This window comes from Papilio xuthus, unplaced genomic scaffold, assembly GCF_000836235.2.
Source record: "Papilio xuthus unplaced genomic scaffold, Pxut_1.1 DF827680.1, whole genome shotgun sequence".
NCBI lineage: Eukaryota > Metazoa > Arthropoda > Insecta > Lepidoptera > Papilionidae > Papilio > Papilio xuthus.
Window position 1 is genome coordinate 5,921,067 of NW_013530969.1, and position 17,525 is coordinate 5,938,591.

Below are 17,525 nucleotides of genomic sequence, written 5' to 3' on the forward strand. Positions count from 1 at the left end.
AGACAGGAGTTCGTAATTAATAGAACGAGATGTATGTTACATCTTGTGATTGCAGTTGCATATATTATGTTACATCGCTTTAATGCAGTGGTACACAAACTTATTTTGTCTACTGCCCACTTTGAGTAAAAATATTTTTTAGTGCCCCCATATTTTCACATATTTAAAAACCACTTTAACTTCAAATTAAATTAATTAATTATTTTGACCTATATATGTATATTAACGGCGAAGTCTAAACGAAACTTTTACTATAACCCGCAACTTGAAACCTGCAGCGCCCACAAGGGGCCGTTATCGCCCACTTTGGGAAAGACTGCAATGTAACATGGCTTCAATCCATAACATTCTTGTGATATCGTTATGATATGCCATGTGATAATAGCTAATAGAACTGCGCAAACAACAAACAAGATGACGAATATATTGTCATCTCTCTTTTCCAAAGAATGAAATAGAGAAAACAATATTGTTGGTGTAACACAAGCTAACCGTTAGATTCAAGGATTGGAATGTGCTACACATTTCTCCCGTCTATCCCGTTTACGTATTGTTTTTTATTTGTAAAGCCTTAGCTCCGGTAACTAGTCGTATGAATCAGCAATACTTTGACTTTGCAGTGATTCACCGGTCGAATGCTCGATGAACTTTAGTGGTGGGCCGTTCCTTCAGATATTGTATTTTTGGCAATGTCTCCCGCAGTTGTCGGCGAATCAACGCGTTGTGATTGTGATTGATATTTATAAATTGTTATTTGGATTTTTTTTTAATTCTTATATGGCTTGCTTTAATTGCAGTATTATTAAGTTGCCAAGGATTTTGTCTGTAATTGTCATTGCTTTTTAGAAATGATTTTTTTTTAATCTTAGGAATTAAAGACATTAATAAATAAGACCTTTTTATTGATTGCTTTGAATAAAATAATGTTTGAAATTATGGAAATATCATCATTTTTTTAACGTGCATATTTCAAATTATATTGGAGATTATTCGCAGATATTAAGCTAACATGTAATTAATTAATTTGATACCAAAACTATAATGAGAGCAAGGTTTATAAAGCTTTGTATTACAAAGACTAAGAACATTTGAAATCGGGATAAACATATTTATGTCAATATGAGTAGGATAAATTGTGAAGAAATCGTCATTAAAAGAATTTACATTTAGACAGGAAGAAATAGTGTTGATGGTAACTATTTGAAATGATGGTGACAGTGAATATATATCACGTAAAGATAAATGTTGTACCAATGAATCAAACGGCACGCGCCACCATCTGGCTAGTCGACGCGCTTACGCATTAATGCCATGCTATATCCAGACATGTCAATTTATGATCATTGTAAGATAGTAACGCTTTCTAAGCGTTACGTCTACCTTTTCATAATCCTAGAGCAGTGGTTCCCAAACTTATTTCGTCTACTGCCCACTTTGAGAATAAATATTTTTTTAGCGCCCCCATATTTTCACATATTTAAATACCACGATAACTTCAAATTAAATTAATGAATTATTGTGACCTATATATGTATATTAACGGAGAATTCTAAACGAAACTTTTACTATAACCCGCAACTTGAGACCTGCAGCGCCCAAAAGGGGGCGTTGCCTACTTTGGGAAAGACTGTTCTAGAGTAAGATACGTATTACATTCAGTCTCGCCGACTCTTCCTGCAAATACACTTTTATATTTGAAAGTCGTAGTAGCATTGAATGTGTTAATCTTGATAACTTTTTTATGTAAATAAGCAAAGCTGAAAAACAGTGTCATATTAGATAACATTGTTTGTAACAACTGTCTGGTATTTACGTAAATTTAGTCATTTCAGTGGTTTACCTTAAAATACTAATGGAAATTTAATTTTGTAAATACATATATTAGGTGTTATTGTTTTTGCTTAACATCCTTGTAAATATATGATATATGGATGATTATATTCAATTATTATTTTCCTCCAATTAGTTACAATTAAATTTATTTTCGACTCATCATTGTTTGACGAAAACAAACCAAATATAACATGAATAAGTACTAAATCTTAGTATACTTAATTAAAGTAAGGTTTCCATTGCAGCTATACGTCGAGGCACAGAGAACCAGCCGGCAAAGAAGGCGCGGGCTGAAGGCGCCGCTAACGACGGCACTGGCGGGCGAGAGCACCTCGCCTACACCTGTCTACTCCGGAACGAGCTCCTTGGCGCGGAGATAGACGAGTTACGGGGTCCGGCATGCGAAAGTAGAGCAGCACTGGGTGCTGTTCAGCTGGCTTCCGCTGCCACTGCTGCGTTATCGTACTCGCCCCGAGTCTTCAAATTCAGAGCACCCGTGCATAGTGCAGAGGTAAGAATTTTATAGCTATTAACTATACTACAAACTTACCAACTATTCTGGTCTGAACATAGTCACTTTAACAACCACATAATTGTAAAGTCAACCAAGGATTTTTATACACGACTAGCTAAAAAACATAAAAATTATTAGCCTATGTGTTCTTCCATATTATGTTCTACATCTATGCCGAGTTTCAGCGAGATCCATTCAGCCGTTTATATGGGAAAAGAAAAGGGCTGTTTTTAGGGGTTTTTCCTGCAATTATTTGAAATTTTCACATCTTTCAAACCTTCCCTAGACCTCCTTGAACATTTCAAGACCAAGATAAGATAAATCCGTTCATTCTTTCTCGAGTTTTAGCGAGACTAACGAACGGCAATTGATTTTTTTTTATACATAGATATTGCTGACTATATGGACTGATCGTGTTTTGTTAATGTTCATACCAGTTCCATTATAATATAAAGATATTGAGTTGTATGATGCGTTGGTTATGGGAGTTGACTGCGTGTCAAAACACAATTAATAATAAACAATGCTCTTATTAACGCGTGAAAGATTGTATAAAGAGACAAACAAGTTGATTCTATCTTAAATTATTATGTGACGTGATATCTTAGTTTCGACGCAAGATAGCGTCTGTAAAATTAGTTGTGCGATGACAATATTGATGGTCCCATTGATTTATGTATTCGGATAGTCATTAATTTTATATTGCATTTGGTGCAGTAAAACTTTGATATAATCGTAACTTTTATTCTGCCATTTAATGAATATTCTAAATTTTAGAAAATCCTTATAATTAGTAGCGGCTGTTTGTGATAAAATTTGCATTTTTGCCTTAATTCCATTCCGGTATTTGATTTGGTGCAGAAAGTAATTAGGAACGATATCCATCAAAGTTGGTTCGTTCATAGATTTATGACATATACATCGGGGTCTTTGTACAACGATTTCAAACGTTCCACTTACTCCATTTTATGATGATGGCATAAAATTATAGTGAATACAAAAATGCTGTTGTTTCAATTTAAAAATATCAATTCAAATCTATTCGTTTTGTTAAGATACTTGAAAATATTTTATTTGACCTTTTGCGTAAAAATATTTTTAGTTTTCGGATCTTTGATTGATCCTTGGATATTTATCTCTATCCAATTTGGCATTGTTACACACACACAAACACACACACAAACGCAAACAAACACGCACACAAACACTAGCAAATAGAATTGCATGTTTAATTAACACCTTTTATCGAAAATGTTGAAAAAAGCGACCGATATGCCATACCAGTGTGCATATTTGGCTGTGTCTAATTGCACCTCAATTTTGGCTCGCAACCAATAAAACGAATAAAAAATAATTAGCAATTTGCACGTTTTTCACCAATTGGCAAAGCGCACAGTTTTTTGTTAAAATTTTAATTTATACCCTGGCGCGCATCAAAAAGTCGCGACGATAAATTTCGTTTCGAGATTTGAATGCCGAATGTCAGGGACCGGCTTTTGATGCCTGCATTTTATTTATGGCCGTATCACTCGCGTGTAAAAGCAGTATTTTTTACAATTTGATGAGTTATTTAAGAGATATTAGTGCACTTCTTTATACGTGTAATAAAACCACTTTGCAATACTTATACTCTTTGGTTCCGATCTACTTTACAGAATGTTTAGTCCACTTACAACCGGAATTCCACTAAACTTATCTTTTTAGTGATTTGAAATTAATTCACTGATCCGTAATGATCATACGAATTGAGTATGACCTTTTTAACCCCGACAATATTAAGTTTATTATTGTCCGTGTTTTTAAGCATTTTTTAAAGTAATGAATGTAACTTGAGCTGAATCTCAAATCGATATTATCAGAAATATCGATTCTAAAAAATAAAAGCTTAAATCGAGCGAGTTTTACACGATTTTATTTTAGGGTCAAACGACTATGTGTGAATTTGAGATCACTATAATATCTTTATTGCCTCGTATTTATTTTGATGCACTTTTGCTCAACTTTTTCTATCATACAGGTCAATGACCGTGGGTATTCCTTTTTTATTTGGAGGACCGGCACTTTGAAAGTGAAAATTTTCGACCCTCATTTAAATTATCAGGTTGCAAGGATGCCTTCGCCCAGATTCGCTTTTGTTTGTATCGTTTGAAGCCGAGATTTACTACGGAGGTGATACTGCAGTAAAATTGAACCTTTTATATCAGTATCGTTCAGATTGAATGGGACACAATTTTGTATCCTCGGATACCGTCTGACGTCTCCTGTCTTCTGCGAACCATTTTATTTTCGTCAATTTGTTTTTTTAATTAACGTTTCCGATTCCGAGAGATTGAATTGCCAATGCAAACATAATTAGCGCGTAATGTAAATGTGATGCGAAGGTGCAAGCGGTTTTCTTTTTTAATTTTTTTTTACATATTCGTACACGCGTTCCCTTACGTAAGTGACGGCCGTATTTTGCATGACGTTTGTTTTTTATGGTGCATAAACATTGACATGATTGGCATATTTCTGACACAGGAAGTCATATTTATGCTTGGAATAAGCTGCAATAAATGTGAACATCTCATTCGATCACGCATGCACCGGTACTGTTCTGTTACCTCGTGTAGTACTCGTACAAAAAGTTTAATAACCTCTGAAGTTAATCAACTTGTGAAGTGAGTTAAAGAGTTAGCTTGCTTTGATTCCAAAAATATTAATTAACTAGTCGCCCGTGGTACCGTCCACGTGGAATTAAAACAAACTTAAGTAGCCTATGTGTTCTTACAGACTATGTTCTACATCTATGTCAAATCTCAGCAAGATCCATGGTCCAGCTCTTCAATCAAACATCCATCTAAACATTGCTTTTATATAAGTAAGATTTTAAATTAAACACAGAATGGAACCATTGATTACGAAAATAATGATGTACAGTAATTTTCATTGTCAAGGCGGCTTGCTTTTGTTTTGATGATACTGATGAAGTTCGCGCTTCGATTGTGTAATATGAGAACGATTTTGTATCAAATATCGATGCCTTCGGTGACGTAAAAGCCAATTGTAGGCTGATCAGCGATTTACGGTGTGTTTTGTTTAAAAGTGCTTAGCGAAGTCTTAATTTTAAATAGTCTTGTAATTGATATATGTCGGTCGGCAGTTAAGCTTTGATATTCTCTATGTACTGATATTTTTTTCTAATTCTAATAGTAGCTGTGTTAGTTTCTCAATCCCTTTGTACATATTTCATCATCATATAAGATTAGCACTTTAAAATCAGGGGTCACTAATCTATTTTGGCAAGTGGTCCGCATTAAATTATTTGGAAAGTGCCGAACTTTAGCTGTGGTGCTGTAAGTGCTTGGGATTCAAATTTGATAGTAATTATTTTTCATTTATGACATCGAGAGCATATCCACTTGCGCGTGTAATGTTTAACACGTAATTCTGGATAAAATTTCTTGAATAAACATCAATCATCTTTAAATAGCGGAGATTTAAACTTATGTTTGCGGACCACAGTTTGTGTAGCCCTGCTTTGAATCAATAAGCGAGTTAACGCTAATCAAACTGAACGTTCAGTTAAATAGCCCGCAGTTTCGGTGCAAAAATAACCTTTGTGTGTCAATTATCGCGGACGAGGCGTTTAGCGGGACGGTGACAATGAGGATGCGCTAATAGAACGAACGCGAAACATTTTATGCTAATTTTTATAGAGAATGCAAATTTATTTCTTTTTATTTTGAATATTTATAAATATCCGTGCATCTTTTTTCGTACGTCCATTACACGTTCGATACAATGCCATTGTTTTTTTTCCACCATCAACATTGGCAAGTTAATATCTGTCCAGTCATTTGTCTGTCCGCCTGTCTGACATCATTCAGTGACAACGACCTAAAATAATAAATTATTGAAATTTTACGTTCAAACGTTAAGAATATTGATTGTTTTGCGGCGATGTTTGTGTAAAGTTTTACGATTCATGTCCAAATATTGAACGTGTCTCAAAGATGTGCCGGATTGCGGTTGCGTTTCTTGATGACATTTAAATTAAAGTATTTTACGATGACAATACTTTTATTTATGTTTTTGTTTTTATTGTTATTAAAGCTCTAAACAAAGTCCAATGATTCGTAGTCCTTTCTACATTCCTAAGACCTTTAGTCCAGAGGTAAAGCTTGTGAATGTTCGCTGGATAGTGTGGCAGAGGGCTCGGCATTGGTCTATCAATGGTGCTAGCTAACGTTCCTTTGCCCGATCTATGTCCTTAGAATGATGAAAAGGAAAAAACTGGCCAGGTGCGAGTCGGACTTGCGCACCGAGTGTTCCGTACAAGATTATCATGCTAGTGTCGAAAATATGCGGCATAAACGGCTATATGCTTTGATTACGTTGGCTTAGAAGTTTGATTTTTTTTTAACAGCTCCAAGTGATAGTAGACATGAACTTGATACTTCCACGCATTCCTAAGAAAATGGATCGTGACAGACATACGGACAGTTCCGTTTCCTTTCGAGGTACGGAACACTAAAAATTTAAACTTAGCCTGGTCTAGCTGTAGATTTCACTATCTTGATGTATGGAATGCATATACCTTAATCCGATAAATAATTTTTTAATAGATAGGGTATGACAAATGTGATTTTTAACACGTCTCAGCTAAAACTTGTTTTTTTTTTTGCATATTAGAAACGCAGTCTTTTGTCGCCTTGCCATATAAAATTTGTCTTTCCATTTTTAAAATGTACACAAAAAACATGATGCGAATAGTTTTACAATATTAATAATATGTTTCCGAGTTTTTTTTTTAATTTCAAGTCCGACGATCTAACTGTATTGGTTATTATTTTAGTATATTTATGTGTTATTTGTGACTCTGGGTGATATTTAAATAATGTAGCTAAGTGTGCTTGTGTTGTAATAATTTATTTGCTTACTGTGTTCATTTATAATACTGAATGAGCTTGTCAATAAGTATTGTGATGCATTTGTTCTCTTACACATGGGTATGTTATTAATTTCCTTGACTTTAAAAAATTATTTGCAGTTAGCTTTAATTCGAAATCATTTAGTCATTATCCAAAAGTAAAGCAATAGTTTATTACCTATCTTAAATTCCTAAAGAAAACAGTACTAATCCACTTTTTATATAGTTTGTGTAAGTTGTGTTGCCTTTAATCGACACGGGAAAGAATTCATAGAAAGAAGATATTTGCTATTCCTATGGTCCCCTCCTCCGCCAAATCCATATCCCCTTCCTATCTTTCTCTTACAAGGAAATACAAAGTACTGTCTATTGTTTCATTATAGATCTAATAACCGGAAATGATTAAAAGGTTATAATTTTAGAGCACGCTTCTAACACAATTAGCCTTATTAACACTTGCTCTCTGCAGCTTGCAATTTCAATATTTTTTGTACTATTGCTTTGAGGAAATATCAATGGAAGTTGAGTTTTAAGTTGGAGATATTTAAGTAAAAAGTAATGAGATTAAATGTAGATACAAAGGTAGAGAGAGACTTAAGAAAGTATGGATGGATTGTGTGGGATCAGATATGATGGGCGATAGAGATGTATGGAGGAGTAGTACATACTGTTCCGACTCTCTGGAGGGATAAGGGCAGGTTGATGATGATTATGATGATATTTAAGATAGTTGTAGAGATATATTTCAGGAAAATAAATTAAAATGAATATAAGGGTTATCGAAAAAATACAGTTATGTTACAAAAGTTGAATTTAATTAAATGAATTAACTAAAAAGTATTTCATCAAGACGCAAAGGAAATAAAATAAAAAAAAGAAGAAAACGATTCAATGTAGTATCCGTAAAAAAATCAGTATTGATTAAATTAAAAAGAATAAAAAAAAAACACCGAATGTATAGCCGCGTTCATTCGCGTTTCTCTTAATTAGTGTTTTTTTTTATTGATTCGAACATCGAAATGCATTAGCCTCACGTCAGTCTGCGGTGTTGATTGCCATTTGGCTGCCGAGTGTCGACATAAGTTAATAGAAAAGTTGCCGTGCTTGGTAACTCTAAGTTAATATGTCGGAGTTGCCGTGCTTGGCTTCATGTCGGAGGTGATAGGTCGTTTGTAGCAACATGTTCATTAAAATATGAAATTATTTTGAATTGGCAAGCTGCCAATCGCGTGCTCACGATTTAAAAAAAATATTAAGCATAACTTTGGTTGAATTCAACACACACACGATTTTATTGATGAAGTTAATAGCTTTTTTAAGGAATTTTTACTTTGCTTGTAATACATATTGGAAAGTATTAAACTAGTGCGTTATACATGGTTAATTAAATGGGATATCCGATTTGTAGGCGTTCGTTGTAGTTATTTATAAATTAACTTGATGGTTAGCAGCAGCAATTAATGAGATACTGAGTAAATATTTAGCCGTGTATCCGCTCCGCCTCTAAACTATATCGGGAAAGCTATTTTCAGTACGCCAGAACTCACTTCGGATCTTCACTTTACGATTTACCAACGGAAAGTATTATTATAAAAAAATAAATCATACTTCTTACTAATAATATAAATGCGAATGTTTAGATGGATGGATGGATCTCACGACTAAACAGATCTCGATAATATTTGTCATACATATAGAACATAATGGGAGAACACATAGGCCTCTAATTATGTCTTTTCTTTAATATCGCGCGGACGGAGTCGCGGGCGACAACTAGTTGATGGATAAATTTGTCCTCATATAAACTTCTTTCTAATTAAATAAAAACTATGAATCAAATTTATGGAAACGTTAATAAAAGATACCTAACCTTAATCTTGACTCACAGTTGATCTTGACCCTGTCAGAAATGTCAATGAATGTCAAACTTTATAGCTTACTGAAAAAAAATGAGTAACAAGTACAAGTAATCAGTTTACTCTTGCATACGTTAACAACAGCTCGTATAAAAATGTAAAAAAAATAGATCGTGCAACTTGAGTTCATTGACTTTTTAAGTATTCAAACCAAGTTGGTATTTACAAAAATACAGTCACTGTAACTTTTGGACTGACACGTGACAAAATATATCGCCCGACTGGGACGTAATTGTAAATTATATAAAAGGTTTTATTTCCTTTTGTAAATTAACTTTATAAATGCTTGTGATATCTGTTTATTGTATTTGTCAGGCTATATCAAAATTAAATTAATGTTATATTCACTCTGTGCATCGGTTACTCTGTGCAATCGTGGAAAGTGTAGTAAATCCGAAATATACAGAAAAAAAACTATTAAAACTATTCATGAAATTCTATATCTGTCGTACAAGTGCCACCCACAGTATTACAAGTGCTCTAAGTGCTGAATACAAATTTGTATACGTTTTTACAATGCATTGGCATTTCTGACTCAATTCTCAACACTTGTCATATAAACACTATAGCTGTCGGTGCATACATTGAATCCTAAAACAACTTCTTTCATGTATTGTAATTTATTAATTCTTGCAACATTTTTGGTCGCAACAATTGATTTTAACTTTGCTTACGATCGATTTGTGGAATGATTTCTAAGCAAATGACACATTGTTTCGGTGCCGGATTTAATAAATCTTCACAATATATACGTGATTAATTTTAATACAATGCAATTAACAATTTAAATATATTCTAAATTTTTGAATATTTTGATTTGCAAAAATTGCATGGTTCTGTAGAATTCCTTATTACCTTTTATTTCAAAAATTCCATGTTCGTCTCATCATATTTTTATACTTCCTAAGCCTACCTAAAAAGATCTTTGTGTTTTAAATAATCTAACTTTAAAACATCTTCGGTAATGACTGTAACAAAAACTGCAGGTTATCAACACGTGTCTGTCTTTTTTCTGTACTTCCCCCCACCATCCTTTGCATATTCGTCGCTAAATCAACTCTCAATTACCGTCTAAATCGATTAATAAAAATCATATCAACTTGATGAGATCGAGGATTAATTAATAATAACAAAAAGGTGAGATTAAGTTCTGTAACATTTGAATTCAATTCGCACTCGTAATGAAGTTAAAGAGCGAAATAAGTGCGCGCGCCGATAGCGGCTGCAATTATAAATGACGCGGGCGCGACGAATCGCACGTCGCGCTCACATCTAATGCTTTTTGTCAGGAGTCCTTGAACGGATAAAAGTCTAGACGTTTTGCAATTTACGAATTTTTCGGCCGCGCATTTCAATGATGCGTGTGATCCCAGGGTTCATTGGTCCGTTAGTATCGCATCGGATAAACTGCCTCGTTTTTATTAATCCTCTCGAGAGAGTCGACACCGGATCCGTGATTGAAATTTTCAACGCACGAAATGTACACCGTGTCGTATTTTTGCAGCGCTGCAAAGAGCTATCGTGGCCCTAATCGGGTACTAATGCAAATTGTTAACTGCTATCATGGAAAATTTAACTGTTTCTAAATGTAATCTTTTCACGGTATACCTGTTAAATGTAAGGTTCCTATGAGAAAGGATATTTTGCAAGGAAATCGATTCGAATAATGGTTTACGGAGTCAATGAGCGTGACCGTGCGAGTCGAGGTAAGTGCGATCTCAACTCGATAGTTAAAAGTAGAACAAAAACCGATGTAACATCACTTAGCTACTGATGAATAAATACAGTAATTACTTCAAACGTTAGCATACATTAAAACCTCTTAAAGTATCTGGAAAGCAACACTTAAGAGTGATCAATGATAAAAACCTTTCAAAATAACATACCGTACCGATAATTTGTATTTGCTCATCAAAATTTCATTATCATGTTTTTTATGTTCCTCGTTCAACAGCCAAAACAGATTCAAAAGTTTAGTCTAGACTCACGGTCATTGCCAGGGGATGATTCGTAACTTTTACATCGTTCGTTTCTATGAATGCATTCTTTTTTTCGTGTTCATGAAATCGATTTCTTTGTTGGTTGTTTTTGGACTTACGGCCTGTGGCTGGCTGCCGTTGTGTTTTTGTAATCTAGATCATGTCTTAGATTGTCCTCCGAAATGCTGCATAGTCACGTTTCGATTGTGTAGATCATCTTATACATTTCCAAAGACATTACGATTTATATTTTTCTTTAATTACATCGATTTTATGTCGACTCATGATTATCTATCACTCATTGTTTTTATAATTACTTGAATTATTCATTCTATTATTTTTAAATCAATACTCTTTAATCTCTTTCGTTGACGTTAACAGTGATTGAAATCCAGATGTCACCAATGTTATCCGATAGTCAAAGTGTTGACATTTGCGGCATTACGTGGCTTTATACCTATGATATTGGAATGGTTCATGCCAGTATGACACGTGCCTGGTACGGTTTGCATCTAGATATTCGTTCATTTGTCACTATTGTTATTTATATCGCAAAAAACTAGTACAGAATATGCTTCGTAATCGAGTTTTATTTGTAACATTGCACATGGAGACTAAGACCATAAATTGTTGTAAACTTGTCAAAGAAATCTTAATATGCAAGCTATAAATAAGTTAGACGACTATAATTTTATGAGATATTTCTTCTGATAATTAATTGGATATTTGACGATCGGACGTTTTAGATTACCAACCAATATTCGCTGTAAAAATCTGGATGAACTTGCATACTATATTTGCATTTTTATGACCAACGTTCAGATCTTTTCCTATAAAATTTCGTATTTTTCCTAAGCGCTAAATTATTTGCAGTTATTTACTTAAATTAAATATTGGAAGGTAAACAACCTGTTTGAATCTACTTAGTGTGGCTCCCGTGTCATCATCCGGTGCCCGGTCACCTGAAGTGGCCATCCGTGTTCACTCAGTCTTGTTTACAGAAACAACATCTACTGGCACGCGGGGGAATTTTTGCGAGACTCATCTACGTGGCCTTAATTTTTTTCCGACTATTTACACAGCCTCATTGTTTGTGAAGGCTTTTTATTGCCGAGGCCCGATAGGGTTGACAATACTGTAAATGTACGTTATCTTGATATGAGTAAATTCATTACTCTGAGAATATAAAAATCTAATGTTAAATGAAATCAGTTTTGCAATAATGTGAGTCGATTGGCTACACTAATATTTATGAGCACGTCATTAGGTATTGTTATTATTATGATAGAAGCGACATTGAAGGAACAACAAGTAAGTGATGTAATCGATTCAGGGACATTGGGAAAGTATTAAGTAATACGGAAGCTGTGATAAGACGGGGTCGCCAACCTCAAAGTGTGATGACGTTTTTCGTGCGCTGATACGCGACTCGTCCAAATAAAGAATCGTGTTTGAATAAGATTCGAATGGCATTCTTCTATGCTAATATGCAAGTCGCCGATGACTTATGTCCGTCTCAGCCGTTTGAATTCATTATCATTGTTTGTATGCGACGTAAAAGTTTTGTTTAATTTGAAAACGAGTTCCGTGTTTTAGATTTGGTATTCTCTTCGTAACGTGCGGCTAGGATTTGTCTTGAGAACATCTGCATTGGTATATTTTTTATTGCAACACTTACAACGTGACCCGCTTACGGAACCATCCAGGTCACAAAATGTGCCATTCATTTATAGCGCCAATCAATCTGTTATCTCTGATCTAGTCACTAGGTGGTGGATTTTTAGCTTTTTATGCGTCTGCCGTGTGAGGTCGTCGAACTTTGATTCTGATTGCTCATTCATCTTACATCATTGTGGTTTGGGACGTATTAAAATTTTTCTTTTACCTTTTCTTAAAGCTTTGTCGTGTCATTACTTTATATTCTCGTAATGCATTTTGTCTGGTCATATCTAATCTTGTAAGTCATTTATGATTCTATTCTGCTTATGCGTGTTACCATTAGTATACGGAATTTGATAAAGTTTCTACATTTGATAACTTTTCATTAAATTTAATGCGAGTAATTCGAAATGAGCATTGAATTTAAGCTATTTATTATATCGATTGAAGACATTTTTATTCAATAGTGCTATTTTTCTTTAGCGGTCGATTTCTCATCGTTTGCGGTGGTAACATCGCGTTGCGGTCTAGACGTTGGTGTCATCGTCACCGATTGTGCCATTGTGCGGTCTATTCAACTTGCTTTTTGTCTATTAGACGTGAATAAGGCAATCACATCTCAGGAAGTTGGCAATTTGTAGTATAGATATTGTTCAACAACACCACAAGTGTAACCAAAGATTACGATGGTCACGCTATGTTTGACCAGCTATAACACTTATTACAGAGTTTCCTCTCTTGTCTCTAAGTGTACCATGTTCATTATGTTTTTTAGACACTTGAGAAGCTTTTAACTGGAGTTCGTAGCTAACCCGAAGCTAAATACGACTGTATTTTTATAAGCGAATAACGTGACTCGCGTTTAATGACTTAAAATGTTCTTGTACATAATTTATTTGAGATGAGATTGTGTAAAAAATCACTATTCGCCTAATCAAAACAACATTAGTCAAACAAATTGTCTAGAGGTGATTCGGATGTAAAAAAATTTAGGAAAATTGTTTAGGAATCGCATTGCTTGAGATTATTGAACTTTGTAAAAGTATTTTTTTTGTAAGTTAAGTAGAATCACCTAAAGTTAACTCATATTTAATGCTAGTTGGGTTAGAGCTCTCTCTAAATATGAGTATTGTAATAAAGATAAGTAAAACAACAAAACAAAGTCCAATTACCGATGTCTTGGATTCTAACAAGTCATTGTCACGATAAAGATCATCACAAACTGTCTAGACTTTCGCATTACTTATTCTTTATGCTGAGAACAAGGGGTATAAACGGAGTCGTTTTCTTAAAACGGTCACATCTCATGCCGGCGCTATCGCGGCTCGATCTTAGCTGACGGGGCTTAGCGCGTATCCTCAAAAACCAGTTGCACTTCCCTGCAGGCGAATTTCGGCTTACGTAATATAATGATATGCATTCGTTTTCAAGCATGGTCCAAGGCCACCGTGCCAGCGACCACGTGGGGGCGGGTCCCGCCGTTGCCGATATCTTCTTAAGTGGCAGTTATGAATTAATCACCGTGCACAACGTGATGCACTTTCAATCTTCAAATACTTTCCCGTTATACTTCCCGTTCATAGACTTTCGTTTGCCACTCGTACGCTCGCGTGTTGTTCTTTCACGTATAAGAATACATTGGAAGGACCGATGGTGTGAAATCTCGTTACAAAGCTTGTATCCTTCTCCTTTATCTTTTTTATCTGCAATATTTATTGTATGTTCGACATGCATGTTTATTGAACAAGTATCTTATGTTTTCGCGCTACGTAGGCGTCGCAACCCAGTTCTGTTTGCATTTGAATTTAACTAATATGTGTACCGACTGCGAGCTTGTTGTTCCACGTTGTTGTTTTCTTTAAACGCGCCGGGCCGGACACCTCCGATATCGTCACCCACGCTTACACATATTATTCTATTCAAGTCGAAAAAGATCGAGCATTAGTACAGGACGCATATGGCCACGGCGACCCACGTCGCTGCCACGAAATTCGCAGCAGTTTTATGAAGGTGTTATTCATCTAGATTACTCGGGAGTCGCAATAAAAGCGGGTTCATGGACGTCGCGATGTCGCACGTTACGAGAATTGTGCAGTTTTTGCAGTAAATTACTCGGAATTTACAGGCTCGTTTGTCGGTGAAAAAATTAACGTTAAAGTTGTCAACGTAACCTAGTTAAAGAAGGTAATAAACTAAACGTACGCGGTTTTATGGCTTTATAAATAATTGTCCTCCGTGTATTATTTTAACAGATACCTGTACAAAGATCTTTGCGAAACTCGTTATACGAATGCATTCTTCGAATTGAGCCGTATGGAAATTAAACTAGCGTTAACGATCTCTTATCAGGTGTTATTTTGCTGTACTAAAACATTGTAGCGAGCGAGTGGAATAGAAATTCTACAGCGATGATTAATTGAAAGCGTCGCGTAAAAAATCGCTGACAAATCGAGACGCTATCAAACGCACGCGGGCTAAGTTTGCGGCGTTGGATTTTTTGCTTCGCTCGCACAAAAGACATCGGGTAGCCGAACCTTCAAGGACTGTGCTGTTCCGCTTCAGGTGTTTCTAATGTACTACCGAAACGATCTTTGCTATACATTAAAATGTAAAATAGGCAAACTTATGCAATTAAAATGTCTTAGCTTTATCATTCTTTCGTCTTGTAATATTATTCAAGTCTCTGTTTTTAACATAACGCGATTTCTGGTGCTTAGAGGAGATTAGTTCATTCAATTTATCAAAACTTTTTGTTTTCTATTTGGATCGTAATTTGTTCGTCCGTTACCCGAGTCTCTAATGAATGCACTATAATTTTTATCTTTAACACCGTCTTAATGTTTTTATAGTCATTATGGTGCTCTCAATTTTTTTTCGACGTTGTTTAATAGCTCGATATACTTTGGTTAAACATTGTCATTACATTAACGTATGATATACAAGGAATATAAACCTCGTGGGCCCTATCCATTAAAAAAACTTAATAATTGTTTCAAGTACATTTTAGCCTACACATATGGCAACTAATATCCCAAGCTGCTAATAAACATTAAAAGAAATCATGTTTATTGAAATGTAATTATGCGAAGGCGTCTGAAATGGAAACATTTTAAAGGGCAAATCACACTCTTTTATAAATATATCGACGTCAATAATATCAATCACCGGCGGTCAGAGGGTTAAACACGTGTTAAACTAAACAGTGTCAAATTTTTTTTTCGATTTTTTTGTAGTAATACAGCGAATGTTTTTCTATTTTGAAGTTGACTAACTCTTGACTGGGTAAAGTTTGAAAATTATGGTTGATTTAATACTTAGTGTAAATATTTTAGACGTTGTTTTACGTATTGTAAGTGTACGTATATTTTATATGGACATTGTGTTTATTTTAAAGAAACTGATAAAAGTTAAAAGTAAAACTTATTACGTATTTGATTTAGCTCAGCTGATATGGACCAAATTTCGGGACGAACCTGTTTGCTAATGGGATCGCGTGTGTGGTGACACTTAGAAAAAACGTTTGATTTTATTTCTGCAACATTTAAAATTTCCCTTTTAATTATGTTTGGCATACAAAACTGGACAACTTTCAAGGCTAACTGGCTCTTAGAATCATTAAAAGGTAACTAAGAGTGGAACTTAAGTATTAAATTATTCAGGTCATTGCGCGGAGGAAATGAAAAATCGCTTGCCTTAGAAGGGGTCATCTTCAAATATTTTGCCTGCATCTTTATCTCGATTATCTACCGCTAAAAGACATGGACTTAATCAAGGGATTGCAGTACAAGTTTGTTTTATTAGAGGTCTTTTAAAACGATAGCCCCGATGAGACGGTAGCCACTTCTTGATAGTCATTTACCTCTGTCTTCGGCACTTCAGAAGTCGGGCCTTTTGAAACCCCTTTTCGTGTTTTTATGTTATACGGTTTTAGATCTATATAAATATAGAAGTGATTTGTAGTTTATTATAAAGGTTATATCATTGTAGTAATTAAACAAAGTAACGAGAAAAATATATTTAAAGTAGCTGTCTGCGTCTTCGTCCGCACAGAATTAAAAAAAAAAGTAGTAGCCTATGTGTTCTTTTAGATGTTCTATATCTATACTAAATTTCATTAAGATCCGTTCAGCCGTTTTGGTCAAACAAACAAATATCAATCCATCTAAACATTCGCATTTAAAATATTAGTAAGATTAAGAGGGGTTCAGTTGTTTCAAAGTAAATCCAAAACAAAGATGAGTTTTTTTAAATTGTCACTTTTTAAAATACATTGGTATCTCTCTTACTTTAAAGAGAACAAGGGGGTTAAGGATAGGTATTTATACAAGTGTTTCGACAGTGTAAATCCACAGTGTAGTATGTAATTGGATGCACTATCGATGTATTGGTTCAACCGGTTGAATTCCCTTTGATTAAGAGATCCGGGTCGCGATATTTGCTTCCCGTATCTACGCCGTCGCCAATCTAATACTCCAGCTATCTGCTGTCTGGACATGCGAATGTATTAACAAGCTACTTTGTAACAGGCTGATAAATCTTTTAACTTGTACTATGCACATTTCTCTTAATACTTATATATAGTATAGTAGATTATACGAAGAACTATCGTCTTGTAAGAGCAGGTATTAGATAAAAGTCAAAGGTGTCTTGATGTTTTCCTAGCTCTTCATCCCCGCGAGATTAAAACCCTACTAAGTCGCCTTGGTTTTTCC

General features: G+C 34.8%; 1 protein-coding gene across 1 annotated transcript in view; it reads left to right on the forward strand.

The window, feature by feature from the left end:
• Positions 1 to 17,525, forward strand: part of fzr (fizzy and cell division cycle 20 related) — a 51,773-nt gene that overhangs the window by 29,155 nt on the left and 5,093 nt on the right. Inside the window, exon 2 of the mRNA XM_013311628.1 lies at positions 2,079 to 2,344. Coding sequence (XP_013167082.1) covers positions 2,079 to 2,344 — 266 coding nt within the window. The remainder of the gene's footprint in view (positions 1 to 2,078; positions 2,345 to 17,525) is intronic.